Source organism: Armigeres subalbatus, chromosome 2 (genome assembly GCF_024139115.2).
Source record: "Armigeres subalbatus isolate Guangzhou_Male chromosome 2, GZ_Asu_2, whole genome shotgun sequence".
Classification (NCBI taxonomy): domain Eukaryota; kingdom Metazoa; phylum Arthropoda; class Insecta; order Diptera; family Culicidae; genus Armigeres; species Armigeres subalbatus.
Window position 1 is genome coordinate 413,269,900 of NC_085140.1, and position 24,348 is coordinate 413,294,247.

At 38.5% G+C, this 24,348-nt stretch overlaps 1 protein-coding gene across 3 annotated transcripts in view; it reads left to right on the forward strand.

Moving 5' to 3' along the window:
- Positions 1 to 2,465: 2,465 nt before the first annotated feature.
- LOC134217669 (ras-related and estrogen-regulated growth inhibitor) overlaps positions 2,466 to 24,348 on the forward strand; it is a 28,875-nt gene continuing 6,992 nt past the window's right edge. For 2 of the 3 annotated variants that reach the window (XM_062696478.1, XM_062696480.1), the window contains exon 1: positions 2,466 to 3,644. In XM_062696478.1, coding sequence (XP_062552462.1) covers positions 3,539 to 3,644 — 106 coding nt within the window. In that variant the 5' untranslated portion in view covers positions 2,466 to 3,538. Of the gene's footprint in view, positions 3,645 to 18,935; positions 19,407 to 24,348 lie in introns of those variants that run through there. The other variant, XM_062696481.1, reaches the window with a different exon arrangement.

Consider the following 24,348-nt stretch of genomic DNA (forward strand, 5'->3'; position numbering starts at 1 on the left):
AGCAAAGAAGAAGAAGGCATTCCAACAGAATCCTCGAAACGAAACATTTTCTCTAATTATATCCAGGAAATTCACCGAAGGTTAATTTAGTGAGCGAATTCCAATATATCTCCTCAATATTTCATTAATATTGCGTATGAAACAATTACATATTTTTATATAAAAATACCATCAGGATACCCGATTGAAGCGATTTGGATAGGAGTGGGATTGCCAACTTTCTATCGATATTTTTAAGGTTTTGGCTTATCAGCCTGTGGGTTTTTTTTGAGCAACCGTTTAAGATCTGTCCCAACGTTTCGGCAAATTGTTGTTGCCTTCATTAATTTGCCGAAACGTTGGGACAGATCTTAAACGGTTGTTCTAAAAAACCCACAGACTGAAAAGCCAAAACCTCAAAAATACTCACACATTAGCAGTCGATCTCTCAATCAACTTTCTATCGTTAGTATTTTGTGGATAGAGGTCGGACTCTTCTCCCCATCTATTGGGTCAATCTGGAAAATGAGGGCTTCTCTATTCATCCCGTGGATTTCGCATAAGTGTCTTTGCTTATGCAGCCACACAATCCATTTTTGGCCCTTCAAATAGTCGTATCATCATCATCATCATCATCATCATGAGATTTCTAGACTTATTCATGACCCTTTGTAACCGGTTCTGGAAGCCTACAAAAAATAGAAATCGCGGATCAAACTAAGATCAAACTATTCGACAACTCAAATAGTTGAAAGGAATATTTTTTGTTTGCTCTACACTTCTCAAAATATCATCATAGTAGTTAGTTTATTATTAATGTGCCCTGTAGTTAATAATTTAGTAACAAAACAAACAACACATTTAGTAACTAACAAAAATTGTTCTATTTATCATATCGTAATTCTTGATTTTGGCGCCCCCTGAGGGCTGGCGCCCTTGGCGGGGGCCAACCCGGCCAACCACACGCTACAGCGCTGCTAGTGAGTTATTTTTATTTCAGAATAGTATTATTTAATAATCATACTCCCATATTTCCACATATATATTACTACAAATAAACTAGAATAGTGGTCGAAAATTTGGAATGAAACCGAATCCCTACTAATTTTACTCTAAGTCGAATGCAACAGTTGGAATTGCGAAAAGCATTATTACCACTTGGGGTTTTAAAGTTAAAATTTTAAGTTATCGTACCGTCGTCGGGGTGACAACGGGTCAAATGGGGGTGAGAATGGGTCACTGTTTCAACTACATAGAAGGCTTGTAGAATAGATTTAATGTATCTGAGAACAATAAAACTGAATTATAAGTGACCTTTTTGAACGATTTTGTTATCCGACCTCCAGACTGTCGGTGAGGGCTCGGACGTCACCCCTGACTACGGTATCCAACATTTTTTATATTTTAAGTTATGGTAATTTTGTTCTAAACCAGTGACATAAGTAATCAAATGAATTATCTTAAAATATGACTACATTCCTCAATGCACCAAACTGTTTTACGTAGTTTACGTTGGGCGGTCATGTCTTGTACATAACCCTTCAGATTTTTTTTCCTTGACTCATAAGGCCGCATGGGATCATAGATGGATTTCGAATTTGCTTCACTATGTCAGGATTTTTAGAAATGTTATAAGAAGCTGTTTTTTCCGAAAATCGACTATTTTCATCAGTGTTACGTTGGTTCCGGATCTTCCCGAGGATCCGCAGAAGATTCATTGGACAATCTCAAACAATGCTCAAACAATGTGTTATGAAAGTTGAAGCGAGTTGCGGAAGGTTAGGAACGAACGCAGCACCAAGGCATACAAAACCATGTAGGGGAACGGTTCGCCACTTCCATCCCATCAAAAACAAAGCAATGGAAAGGAATTTGGTTTGTTTATTATTTTTGTAATTTTTTTCAGCAGTGAGCACGCATGTTGACAAAAAAAGCGACGAATTTGGTGCCATATTTCCAAGCGTATTTCTTTGTTTTGCGATGAGATGGATATATGTATAGTGGGATGGAGATCGGAACAGTTCCCCTACCATGACGCAGAGCAATAACTTGCCAAAAGTTATCGACTCCGTACTATTGTTTTAGTTTGCTATTCAACGATTATACATTTTTTAATTTTTCTATTCTGGTCTTACTGAACTGCCTCGTAATAATAAAATAGCTGCGAAGCATACCGTAGTGAGAGACATAGAGCAGGAGAATTCCATTCACGCATTTTCAGTTAGGTCTTCCTCTACCCACTTTACTACCAAGCGATATCAACAGGCTGTAGCTGCTATGACGACGACGCTACTCTGTGGGTGGTGGCGGGGGAAAATCGTACGCGTGGAAAACCAAAACAGAGAGTCGCTGGGTTGCGTCTGCTCTCGGTATGTGCGACCCAAAGTGGGAGAGCTTGAGATGGTGCTATCTAGAGAGCGTATCGCATGTGCTCATATAAATTGACCGGTAGTGCACCAAGCAAAGGTTATTTGCGATTCAAACGGCAAACGAATTGGTTTAAAATTCAAGGTGACTAATCGGTTTCAGAAATATAATTGAATATGCACATTAAAGGAATCAATTGTGTGTGTATAAACAAGGATTCGTTGTCTGCCCATAAAAAATAACTCTTACTTAGATCAACCGGATAGGGGAGGATGTGTAATCATCGCATCTGGCAGGAGTAGTTTTAATCAATTACGTACTTCTTCATGCTGCTATTTACGGTAGCCGCTTTCTGAAACACATCGGTTGTGAAGGGTCAAGTGCGGTTATAATAGTGTGTACATATCTTCGTTAGATCTACTATTTGTTTTGCACGAGCCAACGGCCACATCCTGCTTATTTTTCTCCTGTTTACCGGATATTCGGCGGCACAAACAAAGGTTTCCTCGAACTAGTCAGATGAATACAAATTACACACCTCCGTCCAGGATGCATGGAAAAACGAGAAGCCGGACAATCTTTTGTGAAAAAGTGAATACAGCCCGACTAGGAAATAGCTATTAGTGTTTGCACCGCCGGAAGTGATCTTTAATTGTCCATCGTCACCGCTCCTGACTAAATTGGTCTGAATGCTAAGTGCAAAATTATCATTCGACAAGTAACGTAGCCATTCCTCTGAACAGTGAGTAAGGTTGGCCACTCGGGTATAATTGATATTTATTGTTCAGCTGTTGGACGTTTTCCCAGCGAACTTTAATGGAGTACAGTGTTTGATTGTCTATTATGTAGAAGATGTATTAGCAGAAAATTGCCCTAAGTGAACTTCACCGTACCGACACATTCCATGCTAAAAAGAAGTTCAAAGAACTGTTGAAACGACACATGCCGGGAAAATCTGTTCGATGTTCAAAGCATACCAAAGCATAAGAAAATTACGAACGTTGGAAAAGGTTATTCCAGTGACTGTCGTCAACCGTCGCGTCGTGATATGTAACTTGTGCCTCCCAGTGATACCGCTGCTGCCCAAACTTCGTATACTGAGACACACACTCATCTAGATGATTAGCAAGTTCGGAGTAGAAGGGAGACAAGCCAAATCTTATTTCGTTGCAAAATTGAACCTTGGTGAACAATGAACACCACATCGCCTAAATCATCGCTGGTGAGGCTGGGACTGCATTCCAAGACAAAGCCCTTCCGTGTGATGGTACTGGGCCAGAGCGGTGTCGGAAAGACGGGTGAGTCAAACCACGAATTAAATATTGAAAGCCCTAGCGGGGTACAGGAATGCTGGATATTAAATATTTAGATAATTCCGAGGTATTGTGATAAATTTTCATTATATTGATAACAGGTTAAATTGAGTTATGTTAAAAAAATCTAAAGAATTCAAAGATAAATATAAATAAAATGTGTCCCATCGTGCTAATGTACAGACTGCAGATGTATCCGTACTCACTGCAAATGATAAGATGGTATCAAATGTAAAATGTCATACTTAAAAAATACGGCTCCGGAAAGTGTCACACTCGACTTAGGCTTTCAAATAAACGAACTGGTAAATAAATAGGTAAACCAATCAATGTTGCATTATTTATACTGGGAGTCTCTGGATGAGTAGATTACGCCAACCGGAGTAACGATCTACATATCAGTTTAGGCGAAATTATGGGCGGTGGCATTTTAGAGGCTAGCATGACACTGTCGTCATAAGCATGATAATGATGCCGATTTTCAGTTTCCTTACAACACACACCCTGATGCGAGATAAAGAAAGTAGCGTTGATCATCCGACACCAGGCGGTTCATGTCTGTCATCGGTGGAGAAAATGCAGCAAATGGGGCAGTAGCGACTTTTTCGGTTTAAGGAATACGGACCATCGTCGGGTGGAATTTGCAGACGAGTCGGATTTCAAATTATGAGCTCAAGCGTAATTTATTGCCATGAGAACCCATGAGACACGTGGGTGGATAAAACGGACACTGGAACCCGAGACCATTTCCCGTAAGCAAAGTGCCAATTTGGTTTTCGGCTGTTTTGGGTATGTGAAGAACACAATCAAAGTACTGCCGTAATCTGAAAAAGTGGAAAAGTATGCCAGAAAAATGGAAAACCTGTAGGTTGTAATTTGGCGCATACGTCACTTTTTCAGACTACGACAGAGTAGCGGTTGATATAATGAAAACACTCAAATGTTTTAATCATATCGATATTGGATATTTAGTAACAGTGAAAGTTTTACTGGATTACATTATTTTATAGGATTAACTGATATATATGATTAATAAAAATCCTGATTAATCCACCTAGCGGTGTTGGTGCCTTTCTCGTGCTTTCTAATACTGAAAATATGAGTGATTGTTTTTTAGCATATTTTGCGCGTAGAAAATAGTATTTTGACCATAACTTCTGATCCCATAGTTCAATCTGGCCAATTTTCAACAGCAAACAATGTGACAGGATACTCGGTTGAATGGAACTTGGGAGTCATTCGGCCAATGCTAAGTTCCAAAAAGTGTGTCTACAATTTTTTTTTGGTTTCGGAGTGATTATATAGCCTTTACGTTTACTTAGTATACGAGAAAGGCAAAAACATTGCATTCCGACTTTACAAAATAGTTACTCCAACTTGCAACTATGGCGTTTTATACCACTGGATCAACTGCAATGCTGCCGAAATAATTCAAAACATCTGCGACTCTGGAAGGATTTATTTTTATTTGTCCAATTAAAAGTGTTCTCTCGTAGCCTCAGCAGTAACTGTTATGTATGCACGTCACAGTTTGCACTACATGATTTCATTTTTATTCTCGCTAGCTTTGGGGGAAAGTTATACAGAGTGTGACTTTTCGATAAAACATTATCATAAAAATGTTTGTTATACAGAATATTTACTGCATTTTTCTATGTAACTCTAAGTAGGGGAACTGCTCCTGGACTTCATCTCATGACTACGATGTTCATCTCATGGCTCCGATGTTCATCCCATCAAAAACAAAGCAATGGGCAGGAGCGACGTATTTCGGTGCCGTATTTCTTTGTTTAGCGATGAGATGAATATATGTTCAGTGAGATGGAGATCGGAACAGTTCCCCAAGTATATTCATTATTTAGTGCAAAGATTGCCATTTCGCTATTCATTGGTATCTGTGGTATTAAACACAATAATGAAAAACTGATAAACTACAGGTTTGATATGTTTTCGGAGAAATGGGTTTGAGGTAGTGTCCCATTCGGGGTAGTGGCTTCCGAATTAATGGGATACGGGGTAGCGGGTTAGAGCCGATTTTTGTTACTCGAGCGGCGGCCATCTTTAATATCGGTCCGCCATTTTGAATTTCAAAATGGCTTTAAACATCCAGTCTGTCACACATTAAAATAGGTACACCCTTTTTCATGATAACTATTTTTTTCTCTTGCACCGATAATCACCAAATTGATTGTGCGGATTCAGGGGTTGGATTAACAATGGTTAGCAAAGTTCGACCAGTTTACTAACTTGCGCTTTTATTAAAAAAATAAATATATTGAAAAAATCGGTGTCCAACATTAATAGGTACACTTGAACAAAAATATTGTTTTTATTCTAAACGCAGCGTTCTGTTTGGGACGTTTAAAAGTGACCATTTCCAAGGAGTCACTTAAAGGGTTGACCAAAATAATAATATGAACATTGTTCAGAATTAGTTTTTAGTACCTCGGACCAAAATGCGTAATGGCGGATGTACTAAAATTCCACATCCACAAATCCCAAGTTTTTATAATTGTGTAATTTTTTATTCCAAAATTTTGCATTGTACATGATATAACGGCGATTAGTAAATCCAAACCTATTATATCCTGCCACAACAACCATTATTTAAGAGGCTTATTTTCAGTGCTGATAGTTGGCTTTTAATTTGAGAGGCATGACGACTTTTTCCAAAAGGCTAAATAGCTTCGTTGCAGAGTGTAAAACCATCCACAAATCTCAATTATCGAGCCCTTTTGCGCGAGCAAATTAGAATTAAATAGAAGGAGTGTATCACGTCTGAGTTTGTTTAAGCATTTCATTTCATTTCATTTCGCTCCAAAAAGATTTTAAAATTAATTTGTGGGCATTTTATTGTTTATTAAACATGCAAGAGTATTCATTAGTCAATGCCCCAAACGACAATTCACTATTTTCAACGAGAAAGAACAAAAGAAAACCTACGATGATTCAAATAGATGATTCAACTCAGCCATGAGTGTTCAGGTGTTGAGTTTGGTGCGTTTCATATTACGATTAATTTGGCTCGTTCATGAATTTTGAGATTTTGAGTTTCACCAACACTGGTTATAAGAGGTTTGGAAAACTTCTTTCGAGACTCAGAAACCTACTTTCAAGAGACGCGGAAGTCTCCTTTCTAGAGGCTCGGAAGCCTCTTTCAAACGGCTTGAAAGCCTCCTTTCAAGAGACTCAGAAACCTCCTTTCAATAGGCTCGGAAGCTTACAAGAAACGCTAAAGCTTCCTTTCAAGAGGTTCAGAAGCCTCTTTCAAGCGACTTGTATGCCTCTTTTCAAGAGACTCAGATACCTCCTTTCAATAGGCTCGGAAGTATCTTTTCAAGAGGCTAGAAAGCCTCCTTTCAAGAGGCTCGGAAAATTTTGTTTGAAGAAACGCGGAAGCTTCCTCTCAAGAGGCTTAGGAGACTCTTTCAAGCGGCTTGGAGGCTTTCTTTCAAGAAACGCAGAAGCTTCCTTCAAGAGGCTCGGAAGCCTCTTTCAAATTGCTTGGGAGCCTCCTATCAAGATACTTAGAAATCTCCTTTCAAAAGCGGCTTGGAAGCCTCCTTTCAAGCGACTCGGAAACCTCAGCGGGCTCTGAAGCCTCCATGGTTCAAATGGCGCGGAAGCCTTTTTTCAAGATGCACGGAAGCCCCCTTTCAAGAGACTCGAAGGCCTCCTTTCAAGTCGCCCGGAAGCCGTTTTTCATGAGGTTCGGAAGTCTTCTTTAAAGAGACTCGGAAGGCTCCTTTCAAGTGGCTCCGAACCTCATTTTGAGAGGCTCGCAATCCTTCTTTCAAGAGCCTTGTTAATTATTATGTAATGGGATTCAGCTTTACAGTCTAAATTATTCAAACAATAATGTTGTAACTGCCCAACGCGTTGCAACGTTTCGACTGTGTTTGGCAGCTTTCTTCTGGCGTAATTAGTCTCACTGTTTACGTTTTGTTACACTGTAGTGTCGTATTGTCGTTCATGTTTTCTATTGTAATTTTCGTGGAGTTTTTCATGAAAACTTGTTTATTATTTCTCACTACCAATCACGGACCCTGTTCAGTTGATTCCTCCTGGAGTTCTTCCAAAAATGTCTGATGAAAATCATCCTAGAGTTTATCTAGTGATTCCTTCAGGATTTTTCCTGTAGTTGCTTCAGTTGCTGCACGAATTCATCCATATATGTTATAAATTTGATGGAATATTTACTCGAAACGAATGGCAGTTACAAAATAATATTTATTTATTTATTTTTGAATACATTCAACTGACTAATATTAATTATCAACAGTTGTTATTTATATTTGAAGTTGTCCTAAGTTTGATATAATTTTGTTCTGTCGTCCTGGTCGGGTTTCACTCAAGACCTCCCCTCGGATTTTTTGGGAAATTCGGACTTTGTTCCATGAATATACACGCGAGATTCTCTAAAATTTTAAAAAGATTTAACTGATGTGATAAGCGGCGTGAGTTATTCCAAGAATTTCTGGAAGATCTCAATGAGTAACTCCAAGATAAATTTAAAGATAAATAAATGAAGTTTTTCGAAGAAACTCCAGAATGAACTCTAGGAGATATTCCTGAAGGAATTCCAAGAACAAATCCTGAAGAACTACCGAAGGAGTTCCTGGAAGAGCACTAGAGAAGAAGATCCAAAGAAGAAATATTTGGAAGAGCTACAGGAGAATTCCTGGATGAACTCCTGAAAGAATTACAAAGATTCATCGATCACATCAGATGTTTTCCCCCAGGAATTCATTCCAAATCCCTCCAGGAATTCCTCCATGAGTTACTTCAGGAATGCCTTGTTGCAGTTCTTCCAGGAGTTTACCCAGGAATTTCTAAAAGGAATTTCTCCTAGAGCTCCTTCAAGAATTTCTCCAGGAGTTCCTCCTGGCGTCTCTTCGCTAATTCTTCTAAATGTTCTTTCGGGAATTCTTCCTAAAAAATCTTCTTGGAGTTTCTCCAGAAATTACATCTGGAGTTTCGCAGGGTTTCCTTCTGCGGCTCTTCCTCCTTACTCCTTAGGCTCCTCACGCAATTCCTGCTGGAGTTTCTGCAGAGAGGTATCTACAGTTTCTTCAAAAATTGCTCCTGGAATTTCTTCAGGAATTTGTCCAGGGTTTCCTCCAAGCGTCTTTTCGGAAATTCTTCCCTAGCGATATTCCATATGCGATTAGATTCAGTCACAATCAAGTTGCTACAGCCATTTTTATCTGATTTGTGCTGTTCGGGTTGTTTCTATCGGAAACTTATCCTGAAATTCCCCAAGGAATTATTTCTTGAGCTCATCCAGGAATCCTTCCTGGAGTTTCCACAATTTTTTTTCTTGGAGCTCCTCCAGAAAATACTTCTGGTGTTTGTCTAGAAATTACTGCTGGAGTTCTTCCAGGAATTTCTTGCTCTGGGGAAGTTCAGAATGAATTCCTGGGAGAATTCAGAATGAACTATTGAAGGAATTCAAAATTTTATTTTGGAAAAAATGTTCAATATTGATACACATAGTCAAGTTTTCCAAACAGCTTGTTTTTTATGAGATATTGCGAAAAAAGATTCGGCTGTCGGTGGGACTTGAACCCACACTATTCCATTAAGTACACGTGCGTATTACCAATTATACATCAGCTGCCCTTGCGAGAAGTTGTTCCATAATAAATTCAGAAAAAATTCCGGGGGGTGGGGGTGTTTGTATGCTCATAATGGATTCATGAGGGAGTTTTGAATAAATTCCTTTGGGAATTCAGAGAGAATTCTTGGGGGAATTTATGATGCATTCCTGGGGTAATTCGAAATGAATTCCTGGAGGAATTCAAAACTAATTCTTGGAGCAATTCAGGATGCAATTCATCCTGAACTTCCTAGAAATCCTTCAAGTGTTTTTCTTCAAATTTCTCTGAGAATTCCTCCTGGAATCTCTCTGGGAGTTGTTCTTGGACTTTCTCCAAATATTTCTACTGAAATTCCTGAAGAAACTTCTCATGAAAATCCTCCTGGGAATACGTTTGGAATTTCTGCCGGAATTCACATCTTTTCCCTGGAATTCCTTCAGGTATTTATCAATGAGCTCCTGCTGGAGTTACTTCAGCAATATTTCCCACGAATTGCTTCCAGAATTCATTATTGATTCTGTGAACAATGCAAAATTGAATAGCATAATGAACATATTTTGTACCATTTTCAACAATTTCAATCATAATATTTTTTTTATTCACTTTTGTTGTCGGTTGTTTGCTATCATATTATACTCATTTGAATAAAAATTGTTTTGTTCTGCTAAAGAAGGACCCACAACGTAGGGGAGCTGTTCCGTTTTCCATCTCACTGAACGTATATTCATCTCATCTTGCGAAAAAAGAGACGGTAATTTTATTTTACTCAGTCTCTGAGTAGTTTGAATCGAGCGTGTAGGCACTTCAATGAAGCGGATTATTTTTATCCATGTTCTTGGCTCATGAAGACGTCAAAGTTTTTCTATTGTTTGAAAAGTGAAAAGTTAGATGCGAGTAATGAAAAACGAGAAGTAAAAATTATTAATGCGGCCTCATTTCTCACTAATCATTTCTTACTTCTCATTCAACACTTTTCACTCCTCAGCTCTCCCTTGTTTGGTTAAACGAGTTTCTGTCAAACGATCATTTCGGCCGAATGCCATTTTTGGCCAAATGATTTGCCGCTTTGGTCAAATCGGTTTTTCGACTAAAAACCGTTTGTGCTAAATTCCCAATAAGACCAAATGGAATTTGGCTAGTAACTTTTGGACAAACATGTCATTTGGCCATGTGGCATTCGGTCAAATGCACGGATACAAATTTCCTTCATTTGATTCCAAAGTAAACTTGTAATGCACATTTTATTCAAAAATAGTTTTCGTTCGCTTCAAATGTAACAATATGCTAAAACAAACTGAACTTTTGTTTGGATTTACCTCAAATATGTTTGTTTTTGTACCGAACTTTTTTAGGCGTGTGGCTTTCGGCCGAATGAGTTTTGGTCATCAAGGGGTGGATGGCTTGTATACCGTTTATATTACGTTTTTGCCTTTCTCGTACATCTAAGTTGTACCGAAAGGCTATCATTTCACTCCGAAAACGAACTTTTTATAGAAGCCTCTGAGACCCATAGTATTATATACCAATCGACTCAGCTCGACGAGCTGAGCACATGTCGGTCTGTCCGTGTGTATGTGTGTGTATGTGTGTGTGTATGTGTGTGCACAAAAGCTATGAAAAACATTAGACAACTTTTCGTATAGAAATCCTTAACCGATTTTCTCGCAACAAGTTTCATTCGACAGGGGACAAAGCCTTGTTGATCACTATTGAATTTTATAACAATCGGTCATTGCGTTTAAAAGTTATGAAGAAAATGGTACATCGGACCAAATGAACCTCATATAAGGTTGGTGTCTTAACTAAATGCGAGAAAGGCACCAACAACGCTAGGTGGATTAATTTGGATTTTTTATAACTCAAACAATACAACCTATAATATAAAACAATTTAAAATTTTATACATAAAAGGGGAGCGGAGGATGCCTTAACTGAGTAACGCTACATTTGAGGTTTTCAACCCCCCTCCTTCCTATTTCATACTTTTTGTATGAAGCATCTAAAAATTGTTTATGGGTCGTCACATTTTATGGATGTTTCCTGATACGTGTATTGTATGAAAGCCTCATATCGCTTGCTAGTTCGTTCGGTATAAGAGTATACATCAGCTATTTGGAACTCATTATATCAAAATGGATCTGACAGGACAGCGAGTGTAAAACAGAGATTTTAGCGTTGAATTGATGAAACATGTCTGGACTAAGCATATGCGGTATTTCGAAAAATTTCGTTTCAGGTGGTTCGAAACGAAATTCCGCGGAATTTCGCGGAATATGAGCATGGTGAAATCTGATTTCTTGATTTCGTTTCGCTTCGTAAAATAACAAAAATTTCGCTACAAAAAAAGCTTCTAACGAAATTTAACGGAATTCCGCGGAATTTCGAAACAAATTTAAACTTAAACCATACTTCATATTATCAAAATTTTTGGCTGCGCCGCTAAACAACATCGTAAAATTGTTTTCAAAACTTTATGTTATACAATATTCCTATAAACGCTTACTACATAACATTCTTAGTCGATAAATTCGTATATATAGTTTTCTTCTATATGAATGCGGAAACGATCGTGTGTATGCTGGTCATGGGACGGCAGCTAGTCCGGGAGAACGCGAAGTGAAAAAAATCTACCTCGCGTAGCAGAAATTTGTTTAACCAGTGTGCAATCGATCGTGTTGATGCTGATCACGCCAACTAGTGTGGGAGAACGTGAAGTGATAAAACTAATGTCTGCATCGAAGAGCACAAAATTATTTAGTGCGGAATCGATCGTGTTGTAGAAGATTATTAAACGAAACACATTGATCTTGCCTTGGTTTGATTTGAAACACAGTTTTCATCTTCTTGTTTTCAAAATAACTTCGTTTACAATAAATATTTTGTCGCTTACCAAGGGGTTTCACATGAAGTACCTTCTCAACTAACCAACGATTTCTTTCCCGTAGCGCTCACGGAGATGCAGAGCATTCATCGGTCTCTTATAACAATGAGTGTTAAACTAATTCTCCTCTCCTAATCCTAAAGTGATTATAAGCACGTGACCAGCATTATTATTGGCAGCCCTGCCGTCCTGTTTAGTCACGCTTAGTCGACAACTAAGAAGCTTTCCCCTAAACCAAAAATTTGTGTTGGTCTATTTTAGCTCATTAAAACTCAGATTCGCCTATATGGGTCTCAGTATGATAGTTACTATCAACTGTGTGTACAAAAAATAGTAAACCAAACGGGCGCCGGCGCCCCCATGAGTCGCAGTTGCGCGCTGATAGTTACTATCAACTCCCCCAAAGCTAACATGTTGTGCATCCGCTAGTACGGGTTCGCATTGCCGGCGCCCATTAAAATTGCTGAAACTTCTTTACTTAAGATTGTTTTCAGCTCATATGCCAACAGACAATAGCTCAGTTTGTCGAGCTGATTGTATATACAAGACTATGGGTCTGTGAAATTCAATCGGAAATACATATCTTCGTGCATTTTAGAAAGGTGCACAGTATTCTTCTAGTGAGCAAATGTATGCTATATATGTAGACGAAGAATAAGAAGGAATATATTTTGGCTGATACGCTCTTTTCAAATGTTGGTCTAGTAATATCAATTCTCTATCTGCGTATACGTCTGGCAGATGTGGATACAAAATTGAGTATTCCACTAAACAAAAAATAAATCTAAGAATTCATTTTCTAATTTTGACTAAGTTAGTTCTTAGTCCACGCTCACAAGACAATATGAAGTATGCTTCAGCATAATTACATAATTCTTAAGTGAACTAAGGTTTTAAACGAAATTTGAATCTATATATGAAAAATCCCACAATTTCTTACTGATATAAAACTGATATAAAATTGGTCAGATTCGGGAGCACACGCTCCACGATGAATTCCTTTGAAAGTGGAATGAATGCTGGGGTATTGTCTTATCGCCATTGGTATATGCGGCGAGAATGTGGCGATTTATCACAGATTGCCTTTTCTTTTGGTCGCAAAACAGTTATTCGACTTCGAAAAAGTGAAATCAGAATTGCGTAGGGGAAAAGACGGCTTCGGCAGGTTTTGTTCTATTATTGTCAGGGGGGTTTTTGTCGACCAAATTTTATGACATGTGATATGACATTTTTGATATGCAAAGAAGGTTTAGGCCAAATTTGAGCACAATCAGTCATAAAAATCCCCTGACAATAATAGAACAAAATCTGCCAAAGCCGTCATTCCCCCATACATAATATAAAACCAATTTAATAAAAATTACGCGGAAAAAAATTAAAATTTCGTTTCGTTTCATAAAATTTCGAATTAAATTAACCTTGATTTCGTATCGTTTCGAAGTCTCGAAAGAAATCTTTATTTCGTTTCGTTCCGATCCGAATCAACATAGACATTTTAAATTTCGTTTCGTTTCGTTTCGTTAGGAATAAGTGTGTTATCGCATACCCTTAGTCTGGACCATAACTGTAATATGAAGTTTGATCCATCAATTGTTTTTGGCTCAGTTCAGAGGCAAAATTTGAGCAGGGAGAATAAGGGACTTGTAGCTTTTGAGTCATTTTTATATCTTTGTTTTAGGGGGTAGAACAGTTTGCAAGTTATGAAAAATAGCCCCAACGCACAGAAGGACCAATCTTCAAAAAGACGGTCAAAAACCATTTTTTCAAAATGATCCAAATTGATAACTTGAGTCATGGGGTGTTAGTAGAATACTTGACGATGATGTTAACATAGTTTTGAGTCATTTTATTCGAGTGGATCTTACCTTTACAGTCAATGCAAGTTGAGCATGTTGTCGATTTTTAATTCTGTTGAATCTTGTAACATTTATCTTACTGCTTCATTATGTTGGCCACGATGCATACATCGCTCAAACCTATTATATGTATTTGGCACCATTACAAAGTGTAGTCCCAAAACTAGTAAAGCCACGCACATACGTTCGTAAATTATTTTTGATCGCGCAGATCTTTGTTATGTATGAAATTATTATTGTATTATCTCCTTGCTATATTCATTGTGAAATTCAAAAAGGTACCCATCGGTACCCATCAATGAAATTCACACTGTAGTTTCATTTTTTTTGTCAGGAATCCAATCCTGCAGAAATTAGGTTCCGCCACCCTCCGCCCGCTCAGTTATTTCGGTTTTACTGACAGTGGTCATTTCGGTCTTGCCAATCAATTTTGATAAAAAAGCAACGCACAATATGTTTTCTCTTCTCCTTCTATTTCCCATTTGTCGCAATACAATGCACAGTGTGCAAATTCGAGCCAAGAAACGGACGCAATTTAACCACGGTATGTACATATCTGGAGATTACCTTAAAAAAATCACAAAAATCCAAAGAATCTGATGGTGCCGACCCCTTTGCCGTTAGAATTGTGGAAGTGTCCTATTTTGCCCAATTTTCCCTACAAATAGACGATTTTGCTAATGCATATGTTCACATGAATCGAAATGACAGGGAAAATCTTAACTTGTGTTATGCCTATTATGATATATCATAGGCCTCCCATATATTTTTGAACACGGATAAGTGTCTCATTTTGTCTAATACCCCCTATAAAATGCTTCAGATGATACACATTTAAGATTCGAAGAGATCATCAAATGAGTAACTGTCAGTTATGGAATTCAGGACGATGAAATAGTGTTATCCTCGGACAATTCACTGGGAATATGTTTATTGTCTCTTTTTGTCTGATGCCCCCTATAATTTAAAAATATTTTCAAAAGTATAATATCAAATCAATTTTCATTTCAGGAAAATGTACTAAGATCCTTGAAGACTATTGTAGGCATATCAAAAGGCTATTCCTTTTTTGCAGGATCCCTACAGTGTCTCATTTTGTCCAATATCCCTTATACGTTGAACCGTTTTTATTCAATTTATCAGAACACACAAATTGAAAGCTCGAGAAAATTTTATGAAAATCGGCGAATTAACTGGACAATGAAATGTGACTTTTCCTAGGGGGTTGAATAGTGTCTGATTTTGACAAATATCCCCTATAGTTAAATGAAATTTTAAAATCAGATAGAGCAAATCAATTAATAACTCTGAAAATTATATTAGCATTCTTGCTTACTTAGTGGAAATACTAAAGTGAGTTTTTTTTCTTTTTTAGAGTGCATCGTCCAGTGTCTCATTCTGTCTAATACCCCCTATACATTGAAATTCTTTTAATGCTCAAAAACATCAATTAAAGTTCGAGAGAATTTTGTGAATTGTGCTAATTTTAGCAAATCAAATCACTTGAATAATAAAATATGGCCTTAGCTAATTAACAGGGAGCTGGGTAATGTCTGATTTAGGTCAATATCCCCAATATTTAAATGAAGTTCCAATATATAGTATTGCAAATCGATAAATAACTTTAAAAAATTATATCAAGATCCTTGCATATTATAGTGGACAATTTGGTTTTTTTGTGCATTAAAAGAATTTCAATGTATAGGGGATATTAGACAGAATGAGACTCTGGACGATGCACTCCAAAATATAAAAAAAATCTCTCTTTAATATGTCCACTAAGTAAGCAAGGATGCTAATATAATTTTCAGAGTTATTAATTGATTTGCTCTATCTGATTTCAAAATTTCATTCAACTACAGGGGATATTTGTCAAAATCAGACATTATTCAATCCCCTAGGAAAAGTCACATTTCATTGTCCAGTTAATTCGCCGATTTTCACAAAATTTTCTCGAGCTTTCAATTTGTGTGTTCTGATAAATTGAATAAAAACGGTTCAACGTATAAGGGATATTGGACAAAATGAGACACTGAAGGGATCCTGCAAAAAAGGAATAGCCTTTTGATATGCCTACAATAGTCTTCAAGGATCTTAGTACATTTTTCTGAAATGAAAATTGATTTGATATTATACTTCATTTCGAATGATGTGAACATATGCATTAGCAAAATTGTCAATTTGTAGGGGAAATTGGACAAAATAGGACACTTCCACTATTCTAACGGCAAAGGGGTCGGCACCATTAGATTCTTTGGATTTTTGTGATTTTTTTAAGGTAATCTCCAAATATGTACATACCGTGGTTGAATTGCGTCCGTTTTTTGGCTCGAATTTGCACACTGTGCAATGGTGCGACATCAGCTGAAAATTGTCTAGGAGTCCTACACTTATTACGTAGACGTTATTTCTGGTTTTTTCAACCCTTCATGTAAGATTTCTTACATACAAATGATTTTTTTTTATTTATATGTAGGTAAAACGACAGATCCCCCTCCCCCATCAGGGCATACGTAATATGTGTACGGCCCCCTAGTACCATTTGTTCTTGTCTCACGCATACTTTAATTAAGAAAATTCCACGTGATCATGAGTTTTTACAGGCACTTGCGCTCTGAGATTTTGAAAATATTGTTAAAGGAAGTAGGACAACTATCAAGTCATGTCATGTTTAGTCGCAATGCAGGGAGAGTATTTTATTTGACCCCATGAGTTTTTTTCATGAGTTTTTCACATGAACCGTAATATCAAGAAATGATTTGCGCCTCTACAGCTTTACTTTGTGTAGGAACGAAATAAAATCCATTCTATATGTTTACAATTTCTAATGATGGAATACATTTTTCTGTTAGCACTGCAGTGAGGCGACGACAGAAATTGGTAATTAAAGGAATACCTGTGAAAGTGCTCATAGAAATAGAACTCTACACTGGCGGCGCTAGCCATTGATATTTGATGAGGCACCACTTGGTGCAAGCACGTTGTCTTTGAGAACGTTAGCGTGCTTGCGACGACTGGTGCCCCACCTCTCGTTCCGGTAGTGGATCTCTAGCTTACGGGTCGGTGATGTCGAGAGGATGAACCATCCATTCAATGAAATATCATAATATGTGGCCTGCTAGACCATTTTATTCACTTCTAACATTTTTGACCGTCTTTTTTGGAATTGGTCCCACTGTGCAACGGCGCTTTATGATGTCCGCCGATCAGCAGGTGGCCGTCGGAGGTACTCCGCTGCACTAGGTGCAGCAGCCGAAGGAGTTACCCAGTGTAGGTCAATTCATGATTGAATATCATTTGAGATTTTAGTGAATATTCAATTTTTCAACAATAATTTTTTAACGATAATTGCTTCTGAACTGAGCTATGAACAAGTGGTTTAATTGATCTTCAATGAATACATATTACTGCATTGATCTGGAAGATTGCGAAATAGTTCACTTTTCGTTTACAATTTCGTCGTGTAAATTAAAGTTCCAATTGTGGAATCAATGGTAAACTAAAAGTTTTTAATCACATAGTTTTTGATTTTAAACATGTCTGTAAACGATTTTAAAGATAAGAATAGTTATTGTTTACGTTACACCAAGAGAACTCAAGATTATCTTGGTATGCTTTATATTGTAGGAAAATTTGAATGGAACAATCACATCTAAGGAATTTTATATTGTACTCCCCCATACTTGTTCCATGATGTACAGTTTTCCTAAAGTAACACCTGTTCGTATTTCATGCTTGAAACCGGCACGAATGAACGGAAGCCAAATTTATTGTAAATAGGACATCAATTGCCTGCACAGCGGATACGGCTGCTGTGCTGACACCGTGTAAGGAAACACGTGCGTAATTCAAAACATCAGCCACCAGGCCGATGATGTCAGTGTCGGTCCAGACTGCGATGGGATTGCTATATCTATACTCATGCTTGAAAGGTTTTGTATCTGGCATGCGATGGAAGAGTTATCAATTTATAAAAGTACATTGGTGTATAAGATTGCTTTCTTTTAAAATCGGCTATAAGTGTATAAGAACTTCCATCATAATGTTGGTGATGATGATAATATCAACATAAATGTAACCGAAGATATTTCCGTACTATTGTCATATTTATTTGAAAGGTATAATCTTGCCCAGTGGTAGGGCCAACTTGCGAGTCAGCAATGGTCCATGTAGTAATGTCTGCAAAATAATAGAAGTGGGCAGAATATTTAGGAAATTTGTTCTATTAAATTTTTTACAATTCTTCCATTCACCTTTACTATATAACGTAAGAAATCATTAAAAGTTAGCTAAATAGCAATTAATTATGGAAAACTTGAACACAAATTAATTCAATTTCAGACCTCATAAGTTATGAACTAAATATTTGAGAACAAATTGTACACCGCATACACACAATCAGATACAAGTATACATACATATACAGGCGTTCCCTCATTTCATCCTGGTAAGTTCTTTGAATAGAAAGCATATCCAGGCCTCCTATAAAAAGTTATTAATTTGATCATACCGCTTTAATGTAAACTTTTTTATACGCGTAAAACCGTAATAAAAATTAAACGGAATAAGAATTATCAAAAGAAACTTGATGTTCCCATCTTATGAGATTGGGGAACTACTGTATCATACGGTTGATTAGATTTCAAATATTACTTACATTGCGTTGATTCTCTTAAAAACTAGCAAATGTTCTGACTGCAGCATGCGACAGCTACACGTGACGTACAGGGTAGATCGAGACCTTGACATCAGAATCCGCTTCATTTCGCTGCGTCTCAACACAGTCAGTGAGTAGGGAAATGTTTCGGCATAAAAATAAACTCAAATAAACAAAACTCCGGTTAGCAATAGAAAAACGTGCCGGATAAATTAGATGCATGCCATATACAGCTAGACAAAATTTACACATGATCTGAAAACCACAGAACTGCTACCGTTGGTAATCCAGAAATGTTTCCAGCTATTTCCATGTATTTGAGTAGTATCACATACTGTGGTAGTATCATGTTGCGCACATTTTCGCTATAGTACTATTTAAAGCAAGTTAAGATGATTATAACGGTTAGCTGTGTGTGATTCACTGGAAACGGGATGTATGAGGTTTTGTGCAAATACATAAACCCACATACTCTTCTTCCTTCTTCCGGATGACATTGATGGATGGTTGAGGATTTCCTGTTTGATCTGCCGTAATTAACGAAAGCTGTAGGAACCACTTCTTGAAACGTTAATAACAGCTGGACTATGTGTACGCGATTTTTGGCGCTTGCCACCCATGTAATTATAATGCAAAAGCCTGGAATACATGATAAACTTTGGCGAATTCCCAGAACGAGGAGAGATTATTGAACCGATCACGCATCGTGACATCGTGGGAAACTCGTGCCACTGGTGTGGGCAATAAATAGCTGTAAGTAAAATATTAATTAAGAGCAACCGTTCGTGCCAGACGATGATGTCGTCGAAACCGTCATTATCTGTGGCTCGTGTGCCGTCACCAGTTCCAATATTAGTGCTGATAGCGTGAACTTTATCCTCACGCTTGCTTGTTGCTTCTGCCTTATTCGGAATCTTCGACTCACCAACATAAATACGGCAGACTATTATTACTGGCAGGCGGGGCGACGTCTGGAAAGGCGGTGATAATCAACAGATTTTTTTGTGGGTGCCCAGCATGTGTGTGATGTGATGAGCGGTGCAATCAATACTTGTTATGCTGCGTAAGAAATTGTATTATATCTTTATCATAATGCAGAAGGCATAGGAGAAAAAAACCCAGATCGGGCAAATATGCTAAGAGATAGAGAGTAATCAAGTACGAAATACTTGAGATGGTTTACTGTTAGGTTCTAATTACGTATCAGTAAAGGTATAAAGTACAGTTTTATCAACAATTTCAACTATGAAAAATATGCCAATACGCTATGAATGTCATCTATCTAATGTCATCTAATATCGATATCGTCCGCAAATCCCTGGAGCATATGCGATCTTGTGATAATGGTACCGCTTCTTTGCACACCAGCTCTCCTAATCGCTCCTTCGAGCGCTATGTTGAACAGTAGATTCGAGAATAATCACCCTGTTTAAATCCATCTAAGGTAACAAATGACGTCGATATTTCATCCGCAACCCTTACACTTGATTTCGATCCGTCCAAAGTTTAACGAATCAGCCGTATCAGTTTCGCCGGAAAACCATGTTCAAGCATAATTTGCCATAATTCATTCTGTTTCACAGAATCGTACGCCGCCTTGAAATTAATAAACAGATGATGTGTCTGCAAGTTGTACTCCCGGATTTTATCAAGGACTTGTCTCAGGGTAAACATTTGATCCGTCGTTGATCGGCCCTTACGAAAACCTGCTTGGAATTCGCCGACGAAGGACTCTTCAAGCGGTCTCAATTTGTTAAACAGAATACGGGACATAATTTTGTACGCCGAATTACGGAGAGTTATTCCTCGGTAATTGGTGCACTCCAGTCGGTGCCCTTTCTTAAAGAGAGGGCAAATGAAGCCTTCCAACCAGCTAGCAGGCATTTCCTCGTCTTTCCATATTTTTGACATAATATGGTGCAGAACTGCCATGTTTGAGAAGTTCAGCCGGGAGCTGGTCCATTCCCGCAGCCTTCAATAGCCTTTTCAGCCTCATCTAGTGTAATCGACTCCACAGCTTGTCCATCGTCGCTCATATTTATTCTATTTACCGATACACCGTCACTTCCGTCACTTTTCAACAAAGTCTCGAAGTGTTGCTTCCACCTGGCAGCCACTTCGGTTTTATCTGTTAACAAATTCTCTTCTTGGTCGTTGCACATGACGGGAGATGGCGCTGTCTTTCTCCGCACGCTATTGACAGTCTCATAAAACCTCCGCATATCATTCTGCTCCATTTTTTCCTGCGCCTCGCAAATCACTTGTTCTTCATACTCTTTCTTCTTCCTGCGGTGGGTTCGTTTTTCGGCTGCTCTTGCTTCCTTGTACCGATCTCTATTCGATCGGGTACCCGACACCAACATCCGGCTTCTGGCAACATTTTGCTCGTCTATCGCATCGCATCGTTCGCTGTGATCTTTCCTTCGATACAGTTGACATCCTTGATCGAATTTTACTGACAACGAAGTAGTGATCAGAGTCAATGTTCAGACCACTGAATGTCCGCACATCGATAACATCCGAGAAATGACGCCCATCCACCAGAACATGGTCTATCTGGTTGCATGTTTTACCATTTGGGTGTCTCCAGGTGTGTTTTCGGATGTTCTTTCGTGCAAGGTAGATGCTACTGATGGCCATCTCTCTAGCAGCAGCGAAATTTACTAGCCGTAGGCCGTTGTCATTGGTAGCGGCGTGAAGGCTCTCTTTACCAATTACGGGACAGAAAAAGCAATCTCTATCGACCTGAGCGCGTCTCCGATAACAATTTTCACGTCATGCTTTGGGCACTCTCCATAGGCTTTATCAAGACATTCCTAAAACGGATTTATCGTTTGTCGGTGCGTAAACGTTGATTACGCTGTAATTGAAGAATTTGCCCCGTATCCTCAACACACAGATTCGTACGCTAATGGGTTTCCACCGCATCACTCGCTTCATCTGCTTGCCCATCACCACGAAACCAAACTCCATGCTCTGCTTTTCCGCCGCCGCTGTGATAGATGTTATACTTGAATGCAGTGTTGGTCGTGGGGTCCAAGGCTCGGAATTCACGTTCTACAGATCTAGGCCATCGGACTTCTTGAATAGCGGCCACGTTCATTCCAACCTTCTGCAGTTCACGAGCTAGAAGAATCACTCATCCAGGTCCATTTAGGGTCCTGACATTCCAGGTACCGAGCTCCCAATCATAGTCCTTATTTCGTTGCCGGGTCGTTGCTAAAAATAACGTTCTCTTTTTCTTCTATCTTAATTTTTCGTGTTATTTGAGAGGCTTCAGTAAGCTACCTTACCGGGATCGCGTTACCTACATCGCGCTGGTGGGGTTGCCATTTTAGGTATAGCTGACGCGATAGAGCATTTCGTTAATCAGCCGCTGGGTACCAGGCAGACGCTGTTTGAGCCGCACCTCTTGGTGAACAGACGCTCGAGGCATACCTTCTCACTCTAGCTGATGTCAGAAGGACAACAGTTCCCAGGCTGCACTACCAGCTAAGTACACAACCCTTAGCTGGCGGTCTTTTGTCATCGGACGAACCGTGGAAGCGTGAGATAGGAGCTTGTGGGGACCAGAGCTATGTTGGGCGCCAACCCACCATTTTGTAGACCACCGATAAAAATAAAAATGATGGCTGGACTACGATTACAGTCTTACATCCGCAAATTTCAAAAATTGTTGGACAAGGGACATGTTTTAGAGATCAAAACCCGCTAACACTTCCCTAATGGGCTTTGGATGCTTTCTTCGGATCCGGAGATATTTAATTAGCGCAGATCTAGGATCACGATGCTCCTTGCACGCCCACACGGCATTGTCAATGTCCTGATAATCTGCGCCGCAAACACAGAGATCGCCTTCTAAGAGTCACACTCGAAAGAGATGTGCATATAAAGAGTTGTGACATTAGACGACACATATGGTTCGAATGAAATCTCGCCCCAAATTCATTTTTAACCATGGCCGTCCCATTAGTTACACCACAAAATAAATTCCATAAACGTTATTTCCATTTCACGATAAAATTGTTATTATTTATTTTTAGACTTTGCAAATCAATCTGATCACTTGCAACACAAAAACCTATCAATCAAACTGTCGCTAGGATGCCATCCTGAAGAAATGATGAAAACCCGAATTTAGCGCCGATGCCCACGTAGCGTTCTTCAAAGTGCGTGCACGCCGCGTCCACGCAAGGCACCCATTTGATGCTGGGTGGACGCGACGCGCACGCAGCTTTAAAAACCGCTACGTTGGACATTGGCCCTTAATCGTCCGAGAGCATTACAGCAAACGCAAAATATCGAAAGTAAGGGAAGGTAGTCTAATATGGAACGACTACACTTTTCGCCTGCTGCTGTATACAAAGAATACATGGAGTGATGAAAAAAATGAAAGTTTCATGATAATGAATTAAAAAGAAAAATCTATATTTTTGATATTATTCCAAATTTCATGGAGTTTTGTATTGATACAAATGGATTGTGTTATGTACTAAAAAAAATGATAAAAATCAGTCAAATCTTTGATTTATATAAAGTGTTGAAATATGGACAAATTTTGAAATATGCAGAACTTGCAAAATATTACAAATTTCAAACTAAACCATTGTCAGGTAAAACTTTACACTATTTTTCGTGCTTTGCCATCAAAAAGTTATTAACGGGTATCTTTCGTTTGGCATAAATACGTTAAGCATAAAAACATTAGGCATAGGTACGTTTGGCATAATGAACGATAGGCATAACGGACATTTGGCATAAAGGACGTTACGTTTAAAATACACCAAAGAACAGCTCATATAAAGAAGGAAGAATTATGCCTAATGTACATTATGCCAATCGTACCTATGCCTAACGTCGCGGACCCGTCAGAAACGACAATTTTGAGTTGTGTCTGATTTGCACCAAACCATCGATATGTGCCTAAGTAATCAATCATATCGTATTAATTCTTCTCAACTTGATCGACCCGTTTTCGACATTTCGTTCGCATGCTCAGCCCACCGTAGTCTTCCAATTTTCGCTATATGGACAATCGATCCCACCCCTAAAAACTGAAGAGATTTCTGATTCATTTGCCTCCTTCATGTACGCAGCTCCAAAGCGCACGATGGCCCTTCATCCGCATTGTCCTGGTCTCGAGTCCGAGGACGACTAACGGTTTAATGAGTGTTTTGTGAATACGATTTTCTGCTATGATGTGTCTTAAAATGTATTTGCTGGTATCGTTTATGGCGGTCACCAGTGAGTCAAATACACGAACTCATGGACCATATTGAGTGGCTCATGGTGCTCCGATACCAATTCCGTGGTCAATATTTCTCTCTCTTTAGCATCTCCTTATCATGTATCAACGATTTTTTGATGATTAGTTTAATTGGCTTAGCTCCTTATTTCGAAATGATGTTGGCTTAGTACACAAGAGCTGTGCTATTTATAAGACGCTGCAATAATAAGGGTTAAATTATTAAAAGCAGTGATTTCTATAAATTCAAATGTTTATACGTTAAAAGTAGGAATCAGTTATTATTTGATTTTCGGCCTATCACTTGACAAATTTGTAGCTTCCGCTGATATTTTTTGTAATCCAAACATTGTCTGCATTCCTCTACTTTACAGACACCTCGTTTTTGTTACCCGTCTTTTTCAATGACGTGGCTACAACTTTTTATAATCATTGTCCCCTGTCGCGGTA